This window comes from Anas acuta, chromosome 6 (genome assembly GCF_963932015.1).
Source record: "Anas acuta chromosome 6, bAnaAcu1.1, whole genome shotgun sequence".
NCBI classification, from domain to species: domain Eukaryota; kingdom Metazoa; phylum Chordata; class Aves; order Anseriformes; family Anatidae; genus Anas; species Anas acuta.
In genome coordinates this window covers 2,768,242-2,788,101 of record NC_088984.1, presented here as the reverse complement: position 1 = coordinate 2,788,101, position 19,860 = coordinate 2,768,242, and the positions used below count along the sequence as shown (strand labels likewise).

At 44.9% G+C, this 19,860-nt stretch overlaps 1 protein-coding gene across 2 annotated transcripts in view; it reads left to right on the top strand.

Moving 5' to 3' along the window:
* The first annotated feature begins 5,214 nt into the window (after nucleotides 1-5,214).
* Nucleotides 5,215-19,860, top strand: part of ACVR2A (activin A receptor type 2A) — a 57,233-nt gene continuing 42,587 nt past the window's right edge. The window contains exon 1 of one of the 2 annotated variants that reach the window (XM_068687026.1): nucleotides 5,215-6,900. In XM_068687026.1, coding sequence (XP_068543127.1) covers nucleotides 6,846-6,900 — 55 coding nt within the window. In that variant the 5' untranslated portion in view covers nucleotides 5,215-6,845. The remainder of the gene's footprint in view (nucleotides 6,901-19,860) is intronic. The other variant, XM_068687027.1, reaches the window with a different exon arrangement.

Here is a 19,860-nt window from a genome sequence, read left to right as displayed (position 1 = left end):
CCTCAGTCATAAAAAGCTTCTACATGGTTTGACACCATGAGTAATTACAGCTATTCAAGTATTGTCCTTGTTTCAAAAGAAACAGAAGTCATATTATCAAAATAATGTGAAAAAGCAGCACACAATTTAATATTCTAAATAGGAGGGGCACTTTCTTATGAGTTTTTAATTACAAATTGTCCATCTAAAGTATGTAATTATTAATTCATATTATAAAACACTTTCTATGTAAGTACAATAGAGATATTCTTAAAAATCTGGTAATCTGGTATCGCTGTCAGGTCACTGTAGCAAAGAAAAAAGTTGTAACACATTTTAAGAGTTCATCTAAAATAATAGTGAAAACATTACAATGTTGTAGCACTTTGGGTTTCTACAATGAACAGAGATTCTTCTTTACCAAGGGGTGTAAAAATTACGATACCATATTCTGAGAAGGAAAATTTCTACACAGACCTGAAGAAACTTGTTCTCATAATAAAGATTAGGGTTTTAAGGATTCATCTTGGACTCTTGGACATCTGGCACTTTGAATAAAAGATCATACAGTATAATTGAGGAATGTAGTACAATATTTAAAAAAAATCATTTTGCTATGAAATTAGTATGAAATCACGCACGATACATGCCATAGTAATAAAAATTTGTGACACAACAAACTGATTCTGCCAGATGTTGTAGCATCTGAAAGCAACAGGAAGCTCTAGTCAGATGATCTTTTCTGACAAGACAGAGCAAATCTTAGAAAGGAATATCACTCCATCTTCCAAGAAAATAGGTTAGATATTTTTGATATTTTTGATATTAGATAGGTTAGATATTTTTGAATCTCAACAGAAGTATTCAACAGAAACAAAACCCTGGATAGCAGATTAAATATATATATATTTACACATAAACATAAACATATAAATATATTAATTGGTATAAATGCACCTTTTGGTAAGGTGATTTGATGGAGATTGTATTAAAGTGTTAATTTCTGTAAAATCTTCTATCTATGCCTTTGTTTTGAAACTAGAAGCAGGGAAACATTCATCTTAGTGTAGGTCTACAGGCTCCATCTGATTACATTGAAAAGGGAATTTGTCACACCCACAAACTCGCTATGTAAATAGTTTTACATAACACACAACAGGCTAAATCCTATTCATTTGTAGTTATTAGTACTGCTCACACGAATCAAACGAGCACGCTACAGCTAAACACCAAAATACCTGAATCCCAAACAGGGCTATGGTTTTGACATGCACTTTATTTTGTATATAGCTTGACTCAAAAGCTACATGTAAAAATTTTAAGTTTGATTATAAGGAGAAAATTTTGATGGACATATACACTGTGACACAAGCCTAAAACAAACCATAGGCAAGCTTTTGATTTTATGCATTTTAAAATGTTGATTAATTCTACATTTTCTCATGTTTTAAAGCCGTGTTATCTATGTAATTCTAAAGTATCTCAGTTGGAACAGTAAAAAATGCAAAATAATGAATAATTCATAGTGATTTCATTGATCAGTCCACTAAAACTGAAAATTTGTATTAAAACTTTTAAAATAGACTGAGTTTTACATAAATTATGCATACTCATATGAAATTAAGAACTTTGAGGCAGCTATTTACTTTTTTTTTTTTTTTTTTAATGAAGCTGTCCTCCAGTATCTGCACTTTTTCCCACAGCCTGGAAAAGCAGGAAAAATTGCAAGGAGGAGATCCCTGCAAGTGAGATTAATTTCTTGCTGTTCTGGTCATTTTTGTTTTGGTTATAATAAGGTCAGTGTCTGAAACACGCTTCTCTCTTGCTTCCCTGTTTTAAAGGGAGAATTATTTAGACCATGTGGGAAGATTAATGAGGTAATGACAAAGGTTGTATCTGTTAATGTTACTGCTGAGATTATAAACCCCATGTTTCCCACTCTGCGTTTTTAACCTGCTTGTATAGAGACTATGAATGAGTCTTGCACAATAGATTCTTACCTATGATGCTGTTTCTGTGTAAACAGTATCGATTCAGTGGTAAGTGTGAAAACAGCAAAGGCACAGATGAAATCCTCTATTCCTAGCAGTGCTCTGGAAAAGAAAAATGAGACATTGCCGCTTTTTAATTCTTCTCGTTATTCCCTAGAAGGAAAGTTAAATTTGTGCTGCCTCTAGGCCAAGCACCATCCCATCTGAACAAAAGAACAGAACTATGATCACATCCATTTCATCTTGCTGCTACTCCTGCTTGCAGGCTCTCTGCAGATGCGTACGTCCCTGATATTGTATCTTCAGTGCTCATACGTCACAGTAAATGATTCATTAAAAATGCATAGACAGAGTGATCTTAGAAGAGGGAAAAAAAAGATCTGGAGTTTAAGGGAAAAGGAAAACAGAAATGAAAAGTCAAAAGGTAGAAATGGGAGACACCCCTGAAATTCACATGAGAAAGGCAAGCAAAAAGACATTTAAAAAGGAAGAGGAGATGGCAACTGTATTGACATTTAATATGTCTACTTGGGATGAAACTCATCCTTTTACTAGCAATAACAGCAAGAGCCTAGAGAAAGCACAAAGCCTTTAGAGCATTTTGCATCAAGTACCTCACAAAAATGGTAAGCAATTTCTTCTAAGGCGTGTACAATATTTGCACCAAACTACCTCGTTTATTTAAAATATATATAATTCAGTGGGAGCAAACACAGATACAGCTCTCTCGATATTGTGCTTTTAACAACATATCTGAACCCATGGAAAGGTGTTGCATCCATGCAACAAAAATGGTTTTTATTGTTTGCATACCAAAAATGAGTATATTTTTGCCTCTCCTTACTTGTTCCTTTCCTTATACTGCAGCAGGTAGCTCTGCAAAGGATGCAAGGCCTACACGCAGCACCAGAAGAGCTGAGAACAGACACCTATAATAATGCTGATGCTCCTGGACTGGTATGAATGGGTTCCTTGATCCTACTCACCACCAGTCCCCCTAATCCATATACCACTTGGCATGGTCCCATCAGGCCTCAAAATGGGGCAGGAAAAGAAAGAAGCACACGCTTCATTTGCAATTCCTACAAACCTGATAAACCTGTGATTGCCAAGACCAACCGTACGCGGAAGGTCACCACTTTTGTAGCATTTAGTGGATGGCCAGAAGGCTTTGCTCTGCTGAACCGATCCTGCGAGCAAAATAACCACCCATGCTTACAAATAATAAGCTACTTGAGAAAGAGACACCTCCTTCCTTCCTATGACATTCATGCAAATGATGTTATACAGATGACACATTTAGGCTATTTTGTATTAAATATAAACAGAAAAATACAAATATGGAACATAAATTGCATTCTGTCAGTTAAATAAAAAAAAAGTGAACCTAATGCCTATAATGGAAAAAACTATGTACACACACACACACACACACATACAATAGCAATATTTTTAGCTATAATTTCCTGCTCATGTGGCAACATGACGAGCATTCTGAAGAAGCTGAGCCAAGGGAAAATACAACCTGCAGAACAGGTCACGTTTAAATATTCTGCTATTGAAGAATATTAAAAACTACAGATTAAGTAGGAGTGTTGTAATACTTACATTAATTAATGCTTGTAAATCATTCCGAACTACCTGGATAAAAGATGGCATAAAAAGCGTTGCCACATGTCTTGATGCTTCTAGATGTGCACAGTCCCATGCATCTTGTTTAACTTTTTGGATGTTTGAAAGCAAAAACGTCACTGGTGGATGAACTTTGTGTCGGTAGGCGTTTGAACACGGCAGAGAAACACCGAGGATGCCCAAATCCCGGTCAGGAACCCCAGCAGGTACCTCAATATGAACAGACCAAAGTATCTACATCTCTCCATCTCTGAATCCAGGTGCTAATGGTGGCTCACCAGCTCTAATTACCAAACACCTCTGCTGATCTGCGGATCAGCGTAGCTCACACAGCTCGGCGGTGCTGCTCAGCCTTGACTTGGTTGCAAATTCACGTATGTGAAAAACATTCCTTCCAATTTAGTACCACGTAGTATCACCAAAAACCTTAGGCCATGCCATCAGTCTGAAAAGGAAGGCATCTGAAGTGATTCGGTACACGTCTAAGGTTAGTGAACAATGTACCAGCTTTTGGGGAGCTTGGTACTTCTTGCTTTGACCAGCACAGGTGTTTATGAGGCCCTTATGCTTTCCCACGTTGTTCAACAGATCTAAATGTAACATGTATTCCTTTTCACTCAGAAACAGGCAACATATTTTATGGTATCCATTTAAAAATTGGGGGGAAAAAAAAGTAAGGACTTTCACCAAACTGCGGTCCTTAGGGTTGATACTGAGAGTGTTTTAGCTGGAGCAGCACCAATATACACACATCTTCCTCCAAAGGTGAGAAAATTGGGATTTATTCACTCTTCTTGTTCTCTCATCACACAATGATAGAAAACAGAAGTTACTGCGAGGTGGGGGGAGGCCGAGCAAGCTGCCAGCAGCAGGACGCAGATAGTTCTGTGGGGAGAGCATCTCAAACACACAAATGCTGTGAGGTATGGTGTGTAGGTACACCTAACGCAAGTGCTGTGAGGTATGGTGTGTAGGTACACCTAACATGCAAACACTGTGAGATATGGTGTGTAGGTACTCCTAACACACAAGTGCTGTGAAATATGGTACGTAGGTACACCTAACAAACAAATGCTGTGGGATATGGTGTGTAGGTACACCTAACACACAGGTGCTTTGGGATACGCTGTGTAGGTACACCTAACACAGGTACTGTGGGGTGTTGTGTGCTCACACCTCACACAAGCGCCATGAGGCGCGCTGTGCGCTCACACCATGATTTTGTGAACATACACAACCGGGGCACAACCGTGCACAACCAGCAGGTGCCTTCAGTGCCCTGCCCTCACACCTGGCGGCGGCCGCCCCGAGAAGCACCACAGCGCGCCCACCCCACGGCGAGCGCTGAGGGGCGCTGAGGGGGGCGGGCGATGCCCCGCGGCCGCTCCCTGAGGCGGGGCGTGGCCGCGCGCAGGCGCGCAGGTAGGGGCGGGGCGAAGAGCAGGGGGAGGAGCGCGGTTGGGTGGGCGGGGTTGGGCGGGAGGGCTGCGCGCCCCGCGATTGGCCCGGCGAGCTGTCAATCCTCGGCGGCGCGCGCTGGGCCGGCCTCGCGCGAGGGGCCCGGCGCGGCGGGGGGCTGGGAGGGGAAGGGGGGGGGAGGAGGAGAGGGAACAAAAACAATCGGCCCCGCGCCGCCATCTTGGGCCGGCTCCGCACGCCGCGCGGTGAATGGGTCGCTATGAGAGAGCCACAGGGGAGCGGCGGCAGCAGCAGCAGCAGCGCTCCGAGGGCTGCCCCGAGCTGCCGCCCGCCCTCGGCAGGCTCTAGAGGCCGCCCGCAGGGAGCCCCCGGGCTCGGCCTTTTTTTCTCCTTCTCCTTTTCTCGCTCCTCAGCCCGCCCCGAGCCGCGCTGCCGGACCGGCAGAGTTGGGCTCCGCCGCGCCGCCACCGCCGCCGCCCGGGAGCTGAGGGGGACGCGGCCGGGAGCGGGCCGGGGCCGGGGCCAGGGCTAGGGCAGGGCCCAGGGGAGCCCTCCCCGCTGTTCCGCGCCTCCCCGCCGAGCTCTTTTTCCCCCCTTTTTTTTTTTAATAATTTTTATTTTTTTTAATTTTTAATTTTTTTTCCTCACAAAATCCTGACCGGACACAGCCGCCGTTGTGGTAGGGCGAGGGGAGGAGGAGGAGGAGAGGCGGCCGTGAGGGGTCGGCGGGCGGCAGGGACAGGGGGACAGGGCACGGACAGACGGACAGAGGGGGCCAGGACAGCGGGACAGGGCTGCCCCAGCCCCCTGTGTCCCCCCCTCAGCCCCTTCCCTCCCCCAGCAGCTTCCCCGGGACTCGCCGCCCTCCTCCCCGGCGGCCGGGCGCTGCCTGCTTTTTGCGGCGTGTTTTTAATTTAATTCTGTTTTTTTCTCCTTCTCCTCGTTTAAATACCAAATACAGACCCCCCCCCCCCCACTCCAGAGGGGGAGGAGGGGATGGAGGTGTCTTAGGAAAAAAAAAAATCCCCAATTCCTCAGCCCGGGCTGAAGGCCGGCCCGGAGGGGGGGGCGATGAGCTCGGGCTGAGCTGTGGGGAGCCGGTGTCAGGGCTGGTGCCAACCCCAGCCCTGCTGCTGCCCCTCAGCTGGTGCCAGCCCCAGCCCTGGTGCTGCTGCTCCTTGGCACCCCCAGCACCTTCAACAGCACTGCCACCCAAGCCCAGCCTGGCCCACGTGCGGCCGCCGGCCTCCTCCCGCAGGACTCCCGACCCGGCTCTTCCTTGGAGGCTTTGGACGTTGGAAGGCGAAATGGAGCTGCTCTTCTTCTCCCAAACACTACACGTTGCGTAACGGGGAGCCAGGACGAAAGCCCCGACCCGGCTGCTGGTCTCGGTACGACTCCCAGTGCTCGGCACCCACCGGGGATGCTTTAGGGAGCTTGATGCGGAACAGCGTTGGAGCCTCTTCAGAGACTTCGTCGTGTCCGGCGGCTTAATCGCTGACTTCTTTTTCTTAGTGGATTCGTAACATACTTTTATGAATTAAATTTTGCCACTGTTTGTACAGAAGCCAAATGACACGTGTGTTTTGAAACACGGTTCCAAATATATCCAGCCCTGAACCCGGATTCTCGCTAGAAAGAGCCGGAGGGAGATCGGCAGTCTCTACATAAACCTGATTTTACTGTTTCGTGAACATTACCCTCTTAAGAGATGTTGCTGTAGATTGCTTTACAACTGTTCGGCGAGAAGGGGGATTTTCCAGCTTGCTGGACCCAGGAAACTGGATACTTAAAGTCACTTAAATGTTTTAACAGCATTGGAAAATGGGAGCTGCTACTAAGTTGGCGTTTGCTGTTTTTCTTATCTCTTGTTCTTCAGGTAAGTAAAAGTTGTTTTTGTTGCTTTAAATTTAAGGCTTTGGGGTCAGCACTGGAGAGCTGGAGGTGATTTTCTTGGTTAGGATGCGTCGGGAGAAATCACTTCTTCCAAAAGGCAAATGTTTGGGGATGGCGGTGACCGTGAAGGCAGCAGCTGTTCTCGTGGTGGTTCTTAAAAATGTCTAACGAGCACACTTCAGATGTGTGCAGCGCTTGGATTGCAGAGGAATCGTCAGCAGCAAACGTGGAGACATAACCACCTAGTGTCACATCTGGTAACCTGGCGATGCAATTAGTAGTTTCATCTTCCTTTTTTCCAAAATGAGGATAACCAAGCTGAAATAGCTTCATTTAGAGCTCGTGTTCTGGAGCGTTCAGTGGTGGATGGCCACCTTCATTAATGCTTCATTAGTTCAGGATAGCCACTGTTGTGGTATCAGCAAGGATGAGCTGATGCTAGCAGGGGGTGTGCGCACGTATAGGTGCGTGCAGAGAAAGAGGCTGAAAAGGCACGCTTTCAGTTTCAAAGCAGTGATTTGTAACGCTTTCATCTTGCTGTTCAGTATTTCACTATTTTCGGGTGTGAAAGTTGGGTTTCAGATGCTGCCTGGTAGCCACCAAGCGTGGGGTGAGAGCTCCCGCACGCTTCTTTAGGAGGAAAATCCTGGTAGCAACCAGTGGTTGGAGGGACTGCTGGTCTATTTCCACTCAGAGCTCATCAGTTTCACAAAAAACCTCCTGTGAGCAGTGTAACAACCTTAATATTTGTTTAGATGGCAAACCTGCTACTTTCTGCTTACATTTTGAACTCTGTGTGTTTACACTTTTTTTGGCTTTCTTGGTTGGAAGGTGTACTTGTTGATCAGCCTGAAAGCTGCCAGACAAGTACTCAGGTTTTGGATGTAACTGGTCTCAGGGAGCAATGAGACCTGTGTAACGATGGCTTTTAAAATTTCAGCGTTGTAATGTACAGGATTCTGCTGAACAGTACATTTTCCTGTGGTTAGTAAATGGATAGTCTAGTCTTATGTCTGTAGTGTTATTGATCAGTTCCGTGTGGGCTTAAATGTGCTGCGAAATGGCGATCGCTGCCAGAAATAACCCCCCCAAATCCTTTCTGTTTTAACCAGAGAAATTGCAGAACAGGTTAAGGACGCAGCTTTTTTTTTGGTCAGGGCACACCATTCATTTCTTTTGTGGAACAAAACATGATTTCTGACAGTTTTGTCCAACCCTAGAAGACATCTTTCACGTTTCCCTTTACTTCCACGTTTCTCTTTACCTTCTTTTTAAGTAACTCAAATAACAACATTCCTCTTAAATCAGGAATATCCTCTGCAGGGAAACTTTTCTTCGCCTCAGTGACAGTTTCTGAAAGGCTTGGTGCCATCTGTTCTTCACGTCTCTCTCCCTTCCACATCCTTCTATTAAGATCCTTTTGCCTAGAGCATAGAATAGCGATCTTGTTGACATTACTGTATTAAAAAGAGCTGTTAAGCAACAAAGCCTGGCTTTTCTTGAGGATTTCTTGCTCATGTTGGTCTTGGTAAGACAAAGTGATTGTTTCTCTTGCCTGTGAAGATAGAAATCATTGCTAAATGACCAAGGAACTGGCTGCAACTCGAGCTGCGATCCTCTTACTAATGACATTGTTTTAGTGGTTGCTCCAGTGTTACACATCAAGTATTCCAGTATTTAATAATTATTAAACTGCTTGCTACTCTACTCGGAATGTTAGTTTCTGCAGTCCTGGTGTAGGTGTAAACATGAATAAATCCCAGGGAGCTGTTGTTGTTCCGATCACAATCGTGGGATTATGTAAGCTTTCAACGTGAAGTACGGGCACTTGGAGTAGTGCTTCTTCTGCCCACTGGGACTCGCTTGGGTTCAAAATCTAACATCATGATTGGAAAAATAAGTTTCCTGGGGACAAAAATCTCAAATTGCTTATGTATTGGCTGGGGTGGAAGAACTGCAGGAGTTCAGGTGTGCAGGGGTCTGGTTCTTCCTCCAGCTGCTTTGCCGTGTGCGTGTTGGGTGCTCGGGGCCAGGCTTCTGCCCTGACCTGTTTGCTGCAGCTATCTTCTGCTGTTGTTTCCCCAGCCCCTGAATACCTGTGCTCTTTAACTGGGTGAGAACAGGCTTGTTCTAGATGGTGGGCGTGGAAGTGGGCTTCAGTTTGAAGTCATTTTATTTTATTAGCTATGAACTCTTACATGAAACACTGTGAATGTATTTCAGATGTATAGGAATGCCCGGGGAATTACATCTGATAGTCATTGCTGAGAAAGTTTTAAATATCACAGTCAGAAAGTGGAAATACTGCTAAAGAGCACCTGTATTACCTTACTGGGCTTCATCCAGGTGTCTACACATGCTGTAAGCGTGGCCGTAGGGTTGCACCTCTTTGTGCTAACTGAAGGGAGCCAGATGAACGTGCAGTGAGTAAACAAAGTGCCCCTGTGCATCAGTTCCCTGTGCATCCCCTCATATACTTTTCATATCTCTATATATTTTTGACTGTAGAAAAGCAACTCTAAAGTAATCAAATATTCTCAAACAGCTGAATGTGCTTCCTGTGCCTCTGCTGAGGCAAGGCTGTAGGTGAGCTGGAAAGAAAACCAGTAAATAAAATGGTGTGTTCGTCGAGGAGCGCTGCCCTTCACATGCTGCATGGGCTCTCCCCACCCCAAGGAAGCATGCTGCCGTGTCCTACCCTTCATGATCACCGAGCTGTTCATTATGAACTTTGGAAGTAGAAGGTTTTATGTGTGCCTCGGCAGCTTTTTCTGCTGTTTCGGACCATACAGTCTGTGTATTGAACATGCTGGGTGAGGTGGAAGCAGAGGGTTGTCCTTAACCCAGGTCTGCTGTTGTGGGCGCTCTGCTTGTGAATTCCTCATGGTTCTTTGTTGCTCTTTGTATCTCCCAAACCTCGTTTCCTATGTCTGGGGGGCTGTCAGCAGAGCAGTTCACTCACTTGAAGTCTCCTCCAGGGAACCAGACCTCAGCTTGTTACAACTCTTGTAAGCCCGGTTTGTGCTGAAGGAAGCGCTTCAGAAACATCCTGCTCCTGTCCCCCCAACACCAGGTCAGCCTTGAGCCTCTCAGAGGGCCTTGAGCAATTTTTCTGGAGGAAATGACAAATCAGAGCTACCTTTGTAGCTTAAGTAGTATTTTCATTGCATGGGGAACATTTTATTCTTTGATTTTCCTTTCATTCTTCCTGTCTCACACCAGCTGTTACTAGGGGAAATTACTCCTTTCCTCAAACATCTAGATAGCACTACTGGAGCCGGAGATATTGCGACAGGCTCGGAAGCTGAGTGCTCAGGTACTCGGGAGGAATTGAGGGGTAGGAGATGAGCCTTCCTTTGCTGAATTTTACTACTGTAATGTTTTTTTTGACAGTCATTTCATTGCGAACTTTGCAGCACTTGAAAATCCTGCCCAAAGGTTAGCAGTAGTGCTTGTGGCGTTGTCCCTGCTGGTAGGTTCTCCGCAAGCCGTGCGTGAGCGTGGTTGGACTCTAACCTGAGTGCAAGGCAGGGCAATAAAACACTTCAGACTTAGTACAACTCGTAAAACAAAGTCCTGCTCAAGATGCCTTTTTTTTTTTTTTTAATCAGAGCGTGCTTTCTTATTTTTGTAGCAAGTGCGGGGTGTTCCCAACAACAACAGTTTGATGCTTCTGTTCAGAGCAGGACTCAGGTCTGCTTGATGCTGTTTCCAGGCGTGGATCCATGTACGTGGATGTGAACGTAACACTGTTCACAAGGTGTCGGGGCTCCAGCTTGATATTAGACCTTGAGTAACAGAATTATGATCTATAAACAATGCTGTACAATCTGTATAATCTGCCAGTGCTTAACAATTTACAAACCCTAAACCTTCTAGGTTATGAGAAATCCGTGTGATGGTGTTAGTGCTGTCTTGGAGCATATAAACATGGTGCTGGTAGAACTCCGCTTGGTTCGAGAGATGCTGCTGTCTTGGTTTTATTGACACGTTTATCCTTCAGATACAAATCTTGTGTTCATAGAAAAGTAAATAAATAAGCTAGTGCTTACTTAAAGCTAGGTGCTATGTAAATGTGAGGGGAGGGAGAGATGTTTATGTGTGAGGGAAGGACTGTTTCATCTTAAATAGGGGTGCAAGAAAGTAATTATTGCTATTGTGAATAATAGTTCTCAGCTGATTTTAATGGATAGTATTTGAATGACTTTTTTCCTTATCTTGCTGCAATTTAGGGGCAAAAGCCCTTATATTGACAAGTTCAGATCGTAAGCAAGGATAGAAAAATAACTTTTTTTTTTCCTGTTTAACTATAGCAGTTCATTTATCATATCCTGAGCTTTAGTTTAAGATAGGGGAAAAAATAACAGCAACTCCACTATTTTTTATTCTCAATGATTTTACCTTCTCTTCCAGCCTTTACCTCTTATGCTGCTGGTTTTGATGGTGCCTGGCTTCCAATTCCCATAGCTTATTTCTCTGTGCAATTGGAATTCAGTTCTCTTTCAAGTTGTCATGCCAAGTTTGTATAGTCCCTAGATATCCTAAGAGATGGTAGTAACGTTTTTGTTACAGCACAGACAAATGAGATGGATACAATATGTAAAAGCAAGTCGTTTGGAGACCTGTGATTCAGAGACTTAGCAAGTCCACGGGATTTATCCTTGGGAATTATCTAGAGAGTAATTGTTACAAGGCAGGCTGTAAAAAGATAGAGGTTGACAAGGAACGTGGTTGCAGGAAAGATTCCTTGGTGAAGGGGGATGCATTTCTACCACTTAATTAACAGAAAGCAGATTAATGCAAATGCCTGCTTTAGCTGGTTGGTGGAATCCATGGTCTGTTAGCTATCTGATGTTCCTGAAAATGAGAACTCTTTAAAAAAGATCAGGAAAATTGCAAATTTTACAGCCAAGTTCTTGTGTGATGAAATCTTAATGTGTTTTTGTTGCCTTGGTGCTTAAAATTCAGCACATCTTATTTCCTGTTATTTCCATATGGAAATTGAAGTGTTACTGGATGCCAGTGACTTTCTGTGGCATCTCTTCTCTTCTCTCCCCTACAGTGTCTGGGTGGTGGTGGTGTTTTTTCTTAGAAACAGTTTGCAGCTACAGCGCCAAGCAGCAGAGCATATTTAGGCGTAATCCCACAGAGGATGAATATTTACTGCCATACTGTTTACAGTCATGTCTTTGTGGCTAGGACTCCCAAACGTATGTTAGATGCACCAAATACTTGAATCGTTCGTGGAAGGAGCAGAGGAGAAGGGTTTATCTGCTGCAGTGATTACTGCCAAGGCACCGTTCCTTAATGCTTCCCTGATAAAGTAGCTCTGCATGAGGAAGGTCAGCATTCATGGATTTCTTCTGAATTTGCCAGTAGGAACTGGAAGCAAGGAGTCTGGCTAGGAAAAACAGACAATCCACTCGCTAACTGGAGGCATAAATCTTTGGTTATGTGGTTAGAGGTATTTGAAAAACACGTGGAAATGCAAGAAGCAGCTGTGGGAAGGCTGCCTGTTGCTGTGGCCAGGAGCAGTTTGAGGTAGCCCCGGTATTGTTATTAGGGTGGGATCTGCTGGGGCTGGGTGCTGGAGGTGTGAGGGACGTCTTCGTGCCCACCTCTCCTTGGGGGCTGTCAAAAAAAGCTGGGTTATGTTAGTTTTGTGGAAGAATGCACATTCTGTTTTTGCTCTTTTTCTTAAATTCCGTTCCACAGTTCTGCCAAATCGATCCCATTCCCAGCCTCACGGTGAAGGAAGGATGAGCAGGGTGGCAGCCTTTAACTCTGCAGCTCTCTCTGTGATGGCCCTTGCAGTGCAGCGGGCTGCTGGTGCTCTCAGGTAGAAGCTCTGTTAGGGAGCAAATGAGCAAGTGATGTACTTCAGGGGGTTTTGATGCCAGTCAAGGTGTGAGTGACAGCTGTGTAACCTAAAGACTTGGGGACTTCACAGTGCAGCACTAATTTCAGTGTTATTTTTGAGTTATTCACAGGGATGGTTTGCTAGGAACTGTTAAACTTCACTGACTTGGCCTGAATGCCATGCTGAGTACCTTTGGTTGGAAAGAAGGCCACGTGTCCTTGAAGTAATGGAAGTAGCTACATCACCTTGCTTATTTCTGCAGTCGTAGAGTCATCCAGGCTGGAAAAGACCTCTGGGATCACCTAGTCTAATCTTTAATCTTTGACCAAGCCCATCACTAAACCATGCTAATAAATTCTACACCTACACGTTTCTTGAAGACCTCCAGGGCTGGTGTCTCAACCCCTTCCCTGGGCAGCCCATTTCATTGCTGCACAACCCTTTCAGTAAAGAAACTTCTCCTAATATTCAACCTGAACCTCCCCTGGTGTGACTTCAGGCCTTTTTCTATTGTCCTATCACTGGTGATTTTGTTAAGGTATCTTTTTTTTTTAAGGACTTGTACGAAGCTGGACTTAGGTGGTAATTCAATTGGAAATGCTGTAATTGTAAAAGGAACCCCATGTACACTCTTAATGGTGATGGGCATGTAAGAAGCTCCAAAATCCACCAGAATGCTTTTATTAGTGTTTCATTACACCAAGGAAACATTGTCTCTAGTTAGTGAATTCAGCTGACTGAAGGGCAGGGTGGTTGGGAAGGCTCAGTGCTTTAAGGATGCTAGGTCTTGGGTGAAATTAAACAGAATATTTCTTAAATTATTTCATTTCCCTAGCTTTGAGCTGGTCAGCAGTTCGGCTGAAAACAAGCATTGCATTTTGCACTTAGAGGAGCCAGGTATCGCTCTGTAATCTCGTGCTGCTGTGTGCCCAAGTGAGGCTCCCCCAGCTGGGAAAATTCCACTGTCCCCAGCATGCTGACAGCAGGTGAGTTGCGTTCTGCTGGGTTAATGTTTAACTCGGATGCACTCAGAGGCTGATACCTGAGAAGTGACTTAAGACACCCAGTTTCAGCGAAAGGTTTTGTTTTCAGAAAATGTCTAATTTTATTTAAATGAGTCAGAATCTTTGCTCAGAATTCGGTTGCTTTTCTCTAGCTCTAATGCTCTGTTTTCCATTGCCAAGTGGTGTGCACTCGGTGTAGTGCTGCCCTTTCACCAGGAAGGAGTTTCTCTTAACCTGCAGCTGCGTGGTTCCTTGTGCCAGGTGAAGTTGTAAGTTCGATGGGTACCTCCGTCCGTTTTAGAAATAGAAAAGGGAGGAAAAAAGGTGGCCAAAGCATTTATGGTATGACTTCTGTATCCAGCATCCTGCTCAAAGCAGCGCCTTGTCCACTGAACCTGCAGCTTCCTTTCTGGGGGTGCTGTGTCCCTGAGCTCTGCTCTTTGCCTTTGTCCCTGTTGCATTTTGCAGGGCCCGTGCTGGGCCACCCCTGCAGGCTGCCATGGGGACGTCGCTGCTGCCAAGCACCCATGGGTGCTGTGTGGGCCCTGGGGGCTGCCTCTGGGATTTTGGTGTTTCACCTCCTGCTCCGGGTGCGTCTCTTTCACTCCAGCCACATGCTGTAGCTGGACCTTGACCTTCATTTACTAGCTGGCGTAGCTGATTTTAAATTCACTGCAGCAGTTTCCTTCTGTGTAGCAGCTTCCAGCCTGATGGCGAGGAGGTGGCTTTTGGTAGGTGAAGCTGCGAGAGCATGACCTTATTTTTTGCTTTTTCAGGTCCCAAGTCTTTATCTCATCTAGATAACACCAATCTCGGGTCTCTAAATACCACCTGAACGATAGCAGTGGCCTTTAGCTGGTCTGCTGTATTTTGAATGCTCAGATTTCAATATTAGCATTTAAGATGAATTCGAATCCGCCTTTAAAAGCAGTGTTTAAATATAACCGGTCGCTTTATCAGGCCTGCTAACACACGAAGCTTTCCTTCGAGGAACGGGAAAGTTGCACATAAACAGGGCCGGGGCTGAGTTTTGTTGCTCAGTTATGCTGTGAAGTGTATGAGACAAAATTAAACTTTGCAGTAACTGTTAATTTTAGACGGTTTTGGTAGTGTTTGTCAGGAGATGGTACAGATAGTTCTCTCCAGCTCAGAGCAATTACACGATGGAAGTTTTTTCTTCAAATATTTCCATGTTTCAGGGTTGAAAAAAAAAAATGAGGCTGTGAAAGTTGTTACAGTTTTAAATTGCGTGCAGTTGTTTGAATCTGAGTACTTTTTATACGAAATTAGATCAGCTATTTTTCACTTCTTCATCGGGCTACTTTACAAGTAGCCTAGAGAAGACCGCTGCTTAAATATTTTGGTTTTAATCTGCTCTTTACAGTGAGAAAAGCTGTTTTGGGAGTCATCCCTAGGTATTACTGGACGTTGTTTAACACAAAGCCTGTCAAAAGGTGCTTTTAAAAATGTTATGGCTCGATTGCCTTTTGTTTAACAGCAGGTTGTGGTATATAGTGGGCTGAAGGAAGAAAAAAGTGAGTGCTCAGGTCTCACTTCCTCTTCCATGAGGAACGGAGTGTGTCTGTCATTGAAAATGCGATCCTTTAGCGTGCAAATGGCCTGGCCCTGTGGTTTGGAAACGCTCTGGTGGATGGCAGTAAAGCAGAACTCGTTTCAGTTGGCTTTTGGCCAGTCAAAGCGGGAGTCGTGCTTCTGACAGGTTGAACTTAAACCCCCTTTTTGTCCACTTTGTGAGATGGATAATTATTCCTGTCCACTCCTGATTTTTAAACCTGATTTCATGGTATCTTTTTAAATAGTTGCGGTGATTCAGAAAACATAAACCTGAATGCTGTACGGATATCTGGTGATGAGTGTTCAGGAGTTTTTGGCTAAGGGAGAGGATTTAGTTAGCCCTTCTCCTCTTGTGTCCCACCAGACTGTGAGGGCAGAAACTGTTCATACCTACCCTCCCCATCCTGTGCTTTTAAGTCTATCTACACAGAAGCTGTACAATACATAATTTGTGGAAAAAAATGATTTAAATCAGTAATCCTGCTCCTCGAGTTGGGAGCAGTTATGATCAGAAGGAGAATCATCTGTGGCATATCCTGAGAAGAACCATCTTCAGCAGCCTGTCAGGAGGATTCAGCTATAAGAACAGATTCGGTTTGTGTGTTCTTTTTTCATCTCGAGTGCTGAGAATATGTACCCGAAGTGCTAAATGGTGGTATTGATGTTACTCGAAGGATCTGTGAGAACAGAAATGGAATAATCCTTGGGTTTTATGTAATCGGTGATGAGTAAATGTTAGAATTTGGTGGAACATGCAATCCTACAGTTTTGGAAGGAGATTGCCTAATAGATTGTGATGAGCTTTTTTTAGTTGGGTGAGTGAGTGATGGAGATCTTCTAGAACCTGCTTTGCCAATTATTCTGAAATCTAGTAATCCCAGAAGCTTTGCCCTCTCCATTATTGTAAATATTTTGGTTTTGGATGGTCTTTCATTTGCAGTGAAACCAAGGAATGGTATCTGTGCAGAAAATCAACGTGTATTTTTCACTTCAGCCTAATCATCTTGTCCTTCAAATCCAAACTCACTTTCAGGATATTTACGAGCTGGCGAAGTGTGTTTAGAGGAGCTTGAGCTGCTGTTCTGAACTTCATGCCCTTCTCCCCTGTGTCGTCTATGTACCCACAGTCAGCCCAACACTTGGCTACGAGAGCAGCTTGATGGCAACTCGGTGCTTGCTTAAGAAAACCATTACAAAGCATGGCCAGCAGTTGGTTGTAGACTTGGAGAACTCTTGGAACATCGCTAATAACCTGCAGAACCCTTGTTGCAGATAAGTTGAGCCTCACGTGTCAGACTTTGCTTGTTCAGGCCGTCATTAGGCAGGATAGCCAAGCAGAAAAAGTCATTTGGAAGCAGAGGCTCAGTAATGGAATGAGTTGCAAAAGTAAGCCAACAGAGTAGATGCTTTTTAATTGCTCCTCCAGTAGTTCAGTCAGCTTTATAAAGCAGCTAATTAGGCTCTGCTTGTCCAAAAGGCTTATCCCAGTTGCTCCAATTGTCAGTGCTGACAGCCAGTATCTCTTCATGTAGCCACTCAGGCTCATTTGTCCTTTTTTAATCAAAATCAGTTTTGGTATTTTTCTTCCCTCTGAGAAGACCATGTTGCTCAGTGTGGTACAGAGTTATATATGATAAGTTAAATCCTTGAAGTGTCATTACTAAATTTCTATTGTGTGGCACTTTCAAATTGCATTCCTAGCTTTAGCTTCTCTGTTTGACGTAGCATCAAGATTTCACAAGTTTTACATAATGAAAAATATTACACTGTAAGTCCTCTCGGTGTTGGAGTCCTGTGGTACTGTCAGCTTTGGTTTATGTAGGACAGGGAGTAAAAACAGGTCAGGGGACCGGGAGAGTGACAGTTCCTCTTCCTCAGCCATGTACCTGCTTGGTGGCAGAGCACTTCGCTGTTGGTTCACCCCTCGTTGCTCTCTGACGTTGTGCTGGGCTGATGAAATTCATTGAACCATCAGAAGTGACCTGGAAGAGTTGTAAATGGCTTTCTGCAAGCAGTATGAAATGAGGACCAGAGGTGGGGTAAAAGAGGGGTGTGGAAGGAGGAGGGTAGGGTGAGGGCTGGCAGTGACCTGGCAGGAATTGACCTAGGAAATGAACTGTCCAGGGACGTGATGCCAGGGTTCAGTAGGGCTGGTCTCTGTACAGACTGGGCAAGAAAGAAAAATGACAAAAATAATTCTTTGTTAATAACATGTCTTTAAAAAGATGTGTAGCAGAGGGCAATGCTACCACACTTCCAGAGCATCACACACTGTTGGAGCTGGAGCCTGCATCTGAGGAACCTGAGCTAAAGGAACCAGTGATAAAATCCATTTCCATCTTCCTTGTTCACACCTAACAGTGAGGTAGGAGCTAAGTAAGAAGCACAGGCTCACGCAGTAAGCTGTAAAATCCAGTTACATCCCAAGTTTAGGCAAACTCTTCTGAAAGCCTAGCAGTGTCTGCTTTGTCCTTGAATTTTAGCAACAAATTGTCCTAGAAACATATCCTGAGCAGGCAGGTACAAACTTTATGCAAAGAGTCTGGTAAAAATGAGGTCCAAGCAGAGAACAGACAACACTTGTATTTTCCCCCAACTTTTGGGGATCTTCAGTAGAGGTCCTTAGAGTAATACATCTCGTTTGCTATGACTGAATGCACACAGTTCAAAACACGAAGCCCAGAAATCACACGTAGAGAAGAACAGCTCATCTGGTGATTTTTTTTTTTTATGCCAGCTCAGCAGCCCTAACACTCAGCGAGTCCTCTCAGAATAAGGACATGGAGATCCTGGCCGTAACCACCCAACCTGTGAGCATCTCCCAGCTTCCATAAGCGTGGGGCCACTCAGCAGAAGCAAGGTGCTGTTACTCTTCGATCTGGAGTGTCCTGGAGGCAGGTAAACAGGCCAGCCCCAGGGTGATCAGGCATGCAAAGCAGCTGTATCTGAGCTGGCCAAAGCCATAAAGCAGGGAAATCTTTAGGCAGCAGGGTGCACATCCTGCAAGAAACAGGTGTGGCCCCATGAGAAGTCACAGATACTTGCAGTTCAGCTGCTCACCGAGGCTTCGAGGCACCTGAAGTGTTCAGCCTTCTGTTTCTCTGTCTTGGAGTATAACTGTCAGGCTTTTTTATGGCTGTTCAGCATCATGTGGCTTTTAACCTTCTCTGGAAGTCCACATGATGACTTTTCCCATATTGTAACCCAAGTATCAGCAGCAGATGTAAGAGATAAATTAGCCTCTAGTAGCAGTGTTCTAAGTTTCTGATTAAAGCATGACTTGAAGTCCCCATCCGTTTCAGAAGCATGGAGGAATCCCACCTTGGGTGTGAGCTGAAACCTGACATCTTCGTGGTTGTTTCCCCCATCTGTGGTCTTTCCCAGGGAACCCAAAACCAGCCTCCCTTTTAGGGAAGGATGAAGCTGATGTCCTTCAGAAAGTTTTTGTTGCCGGGGTTTTCTGGAATTGGGGGAGCTACAGATGATGCTGGTAAGGCCTAGAGGAAGGACAAGATAGTGGCACTGGAAGGACAGACAGACAAGGCACTGGTGAGATCCTTTTCCAGCAGTCTCAGAACATTAAATGGGCAGGGAATGCTTTACCTCTTTACTTAATGGTCTTCAGCCAGCCTGGGACATGGAAACAGTCACTTTTATGCAGGAAAAGAGGCAGATTGATTGCAGGCTGCCAGAGAGATGCACCTACTGCCAGAGGCTGAGACAAATGGGGATGTGTGACTGTAAATTTCCATGGTCAAATAATTAGCCTAATGTGGAATCTGACTGCTCTGAGGCTGGTGAGGTGATGAATGCCTGGGCCCCCTTTTTCTGAGCTCTCAAACAGTAAGCTTTTAGGCACAACTGCCAGAGCTTTCACGTGTCTTCCCCTGGAGGGTGAAATCTTCTCTAGTATGTGCTTTCCCTCAAAGGAAAAAAAACCTCTTGATAATCTAAGGGGATGGCCTTAAGCTTGGAAAGGAGGGAGTGGATGGAGGTATCAAGCCTAGGAGCTGTTGTTGGCAGGAGCTTGTGTTCGTGCTCTGGGTTGCATATTGATTTGCTCAGGGCAGCTCTCTGCAGGTGAGTCCCATGTTCCTCCATCTGAGGTACAGGGAACTCAGATACCTGAGTTCATGGCATGTAATTGCATTGGAGAGGGAATTTGGGGACCTTCAAAGCAGTAATGGTTACGCTGCTGTGGCACTTCTCAGCCCCAGGCCCCCACAGTGCTGGTCTGAACAGCAGCAGACCACACTGGGATCGTTTCCTGACCTCCAGCAGAAAGGCTCCATCTCGGTATCTCCGCATAAATGATCAAATAATGCCAGAGGAGAAACAAAGGTGGTCTGAATGGCACGCCTGCCTTCCTGTTACCTCTCCAGTCAACACATTCGAGAGAGAGGGAGGTGTCGGTCTCTCCTTGGTGAAGAGTGCTAGGCAGAAGAGGAGTTGCTGTTAGCGTTCAGCTACTGATTTACCAGCTATCTGTTGACTGTGCTGGCTG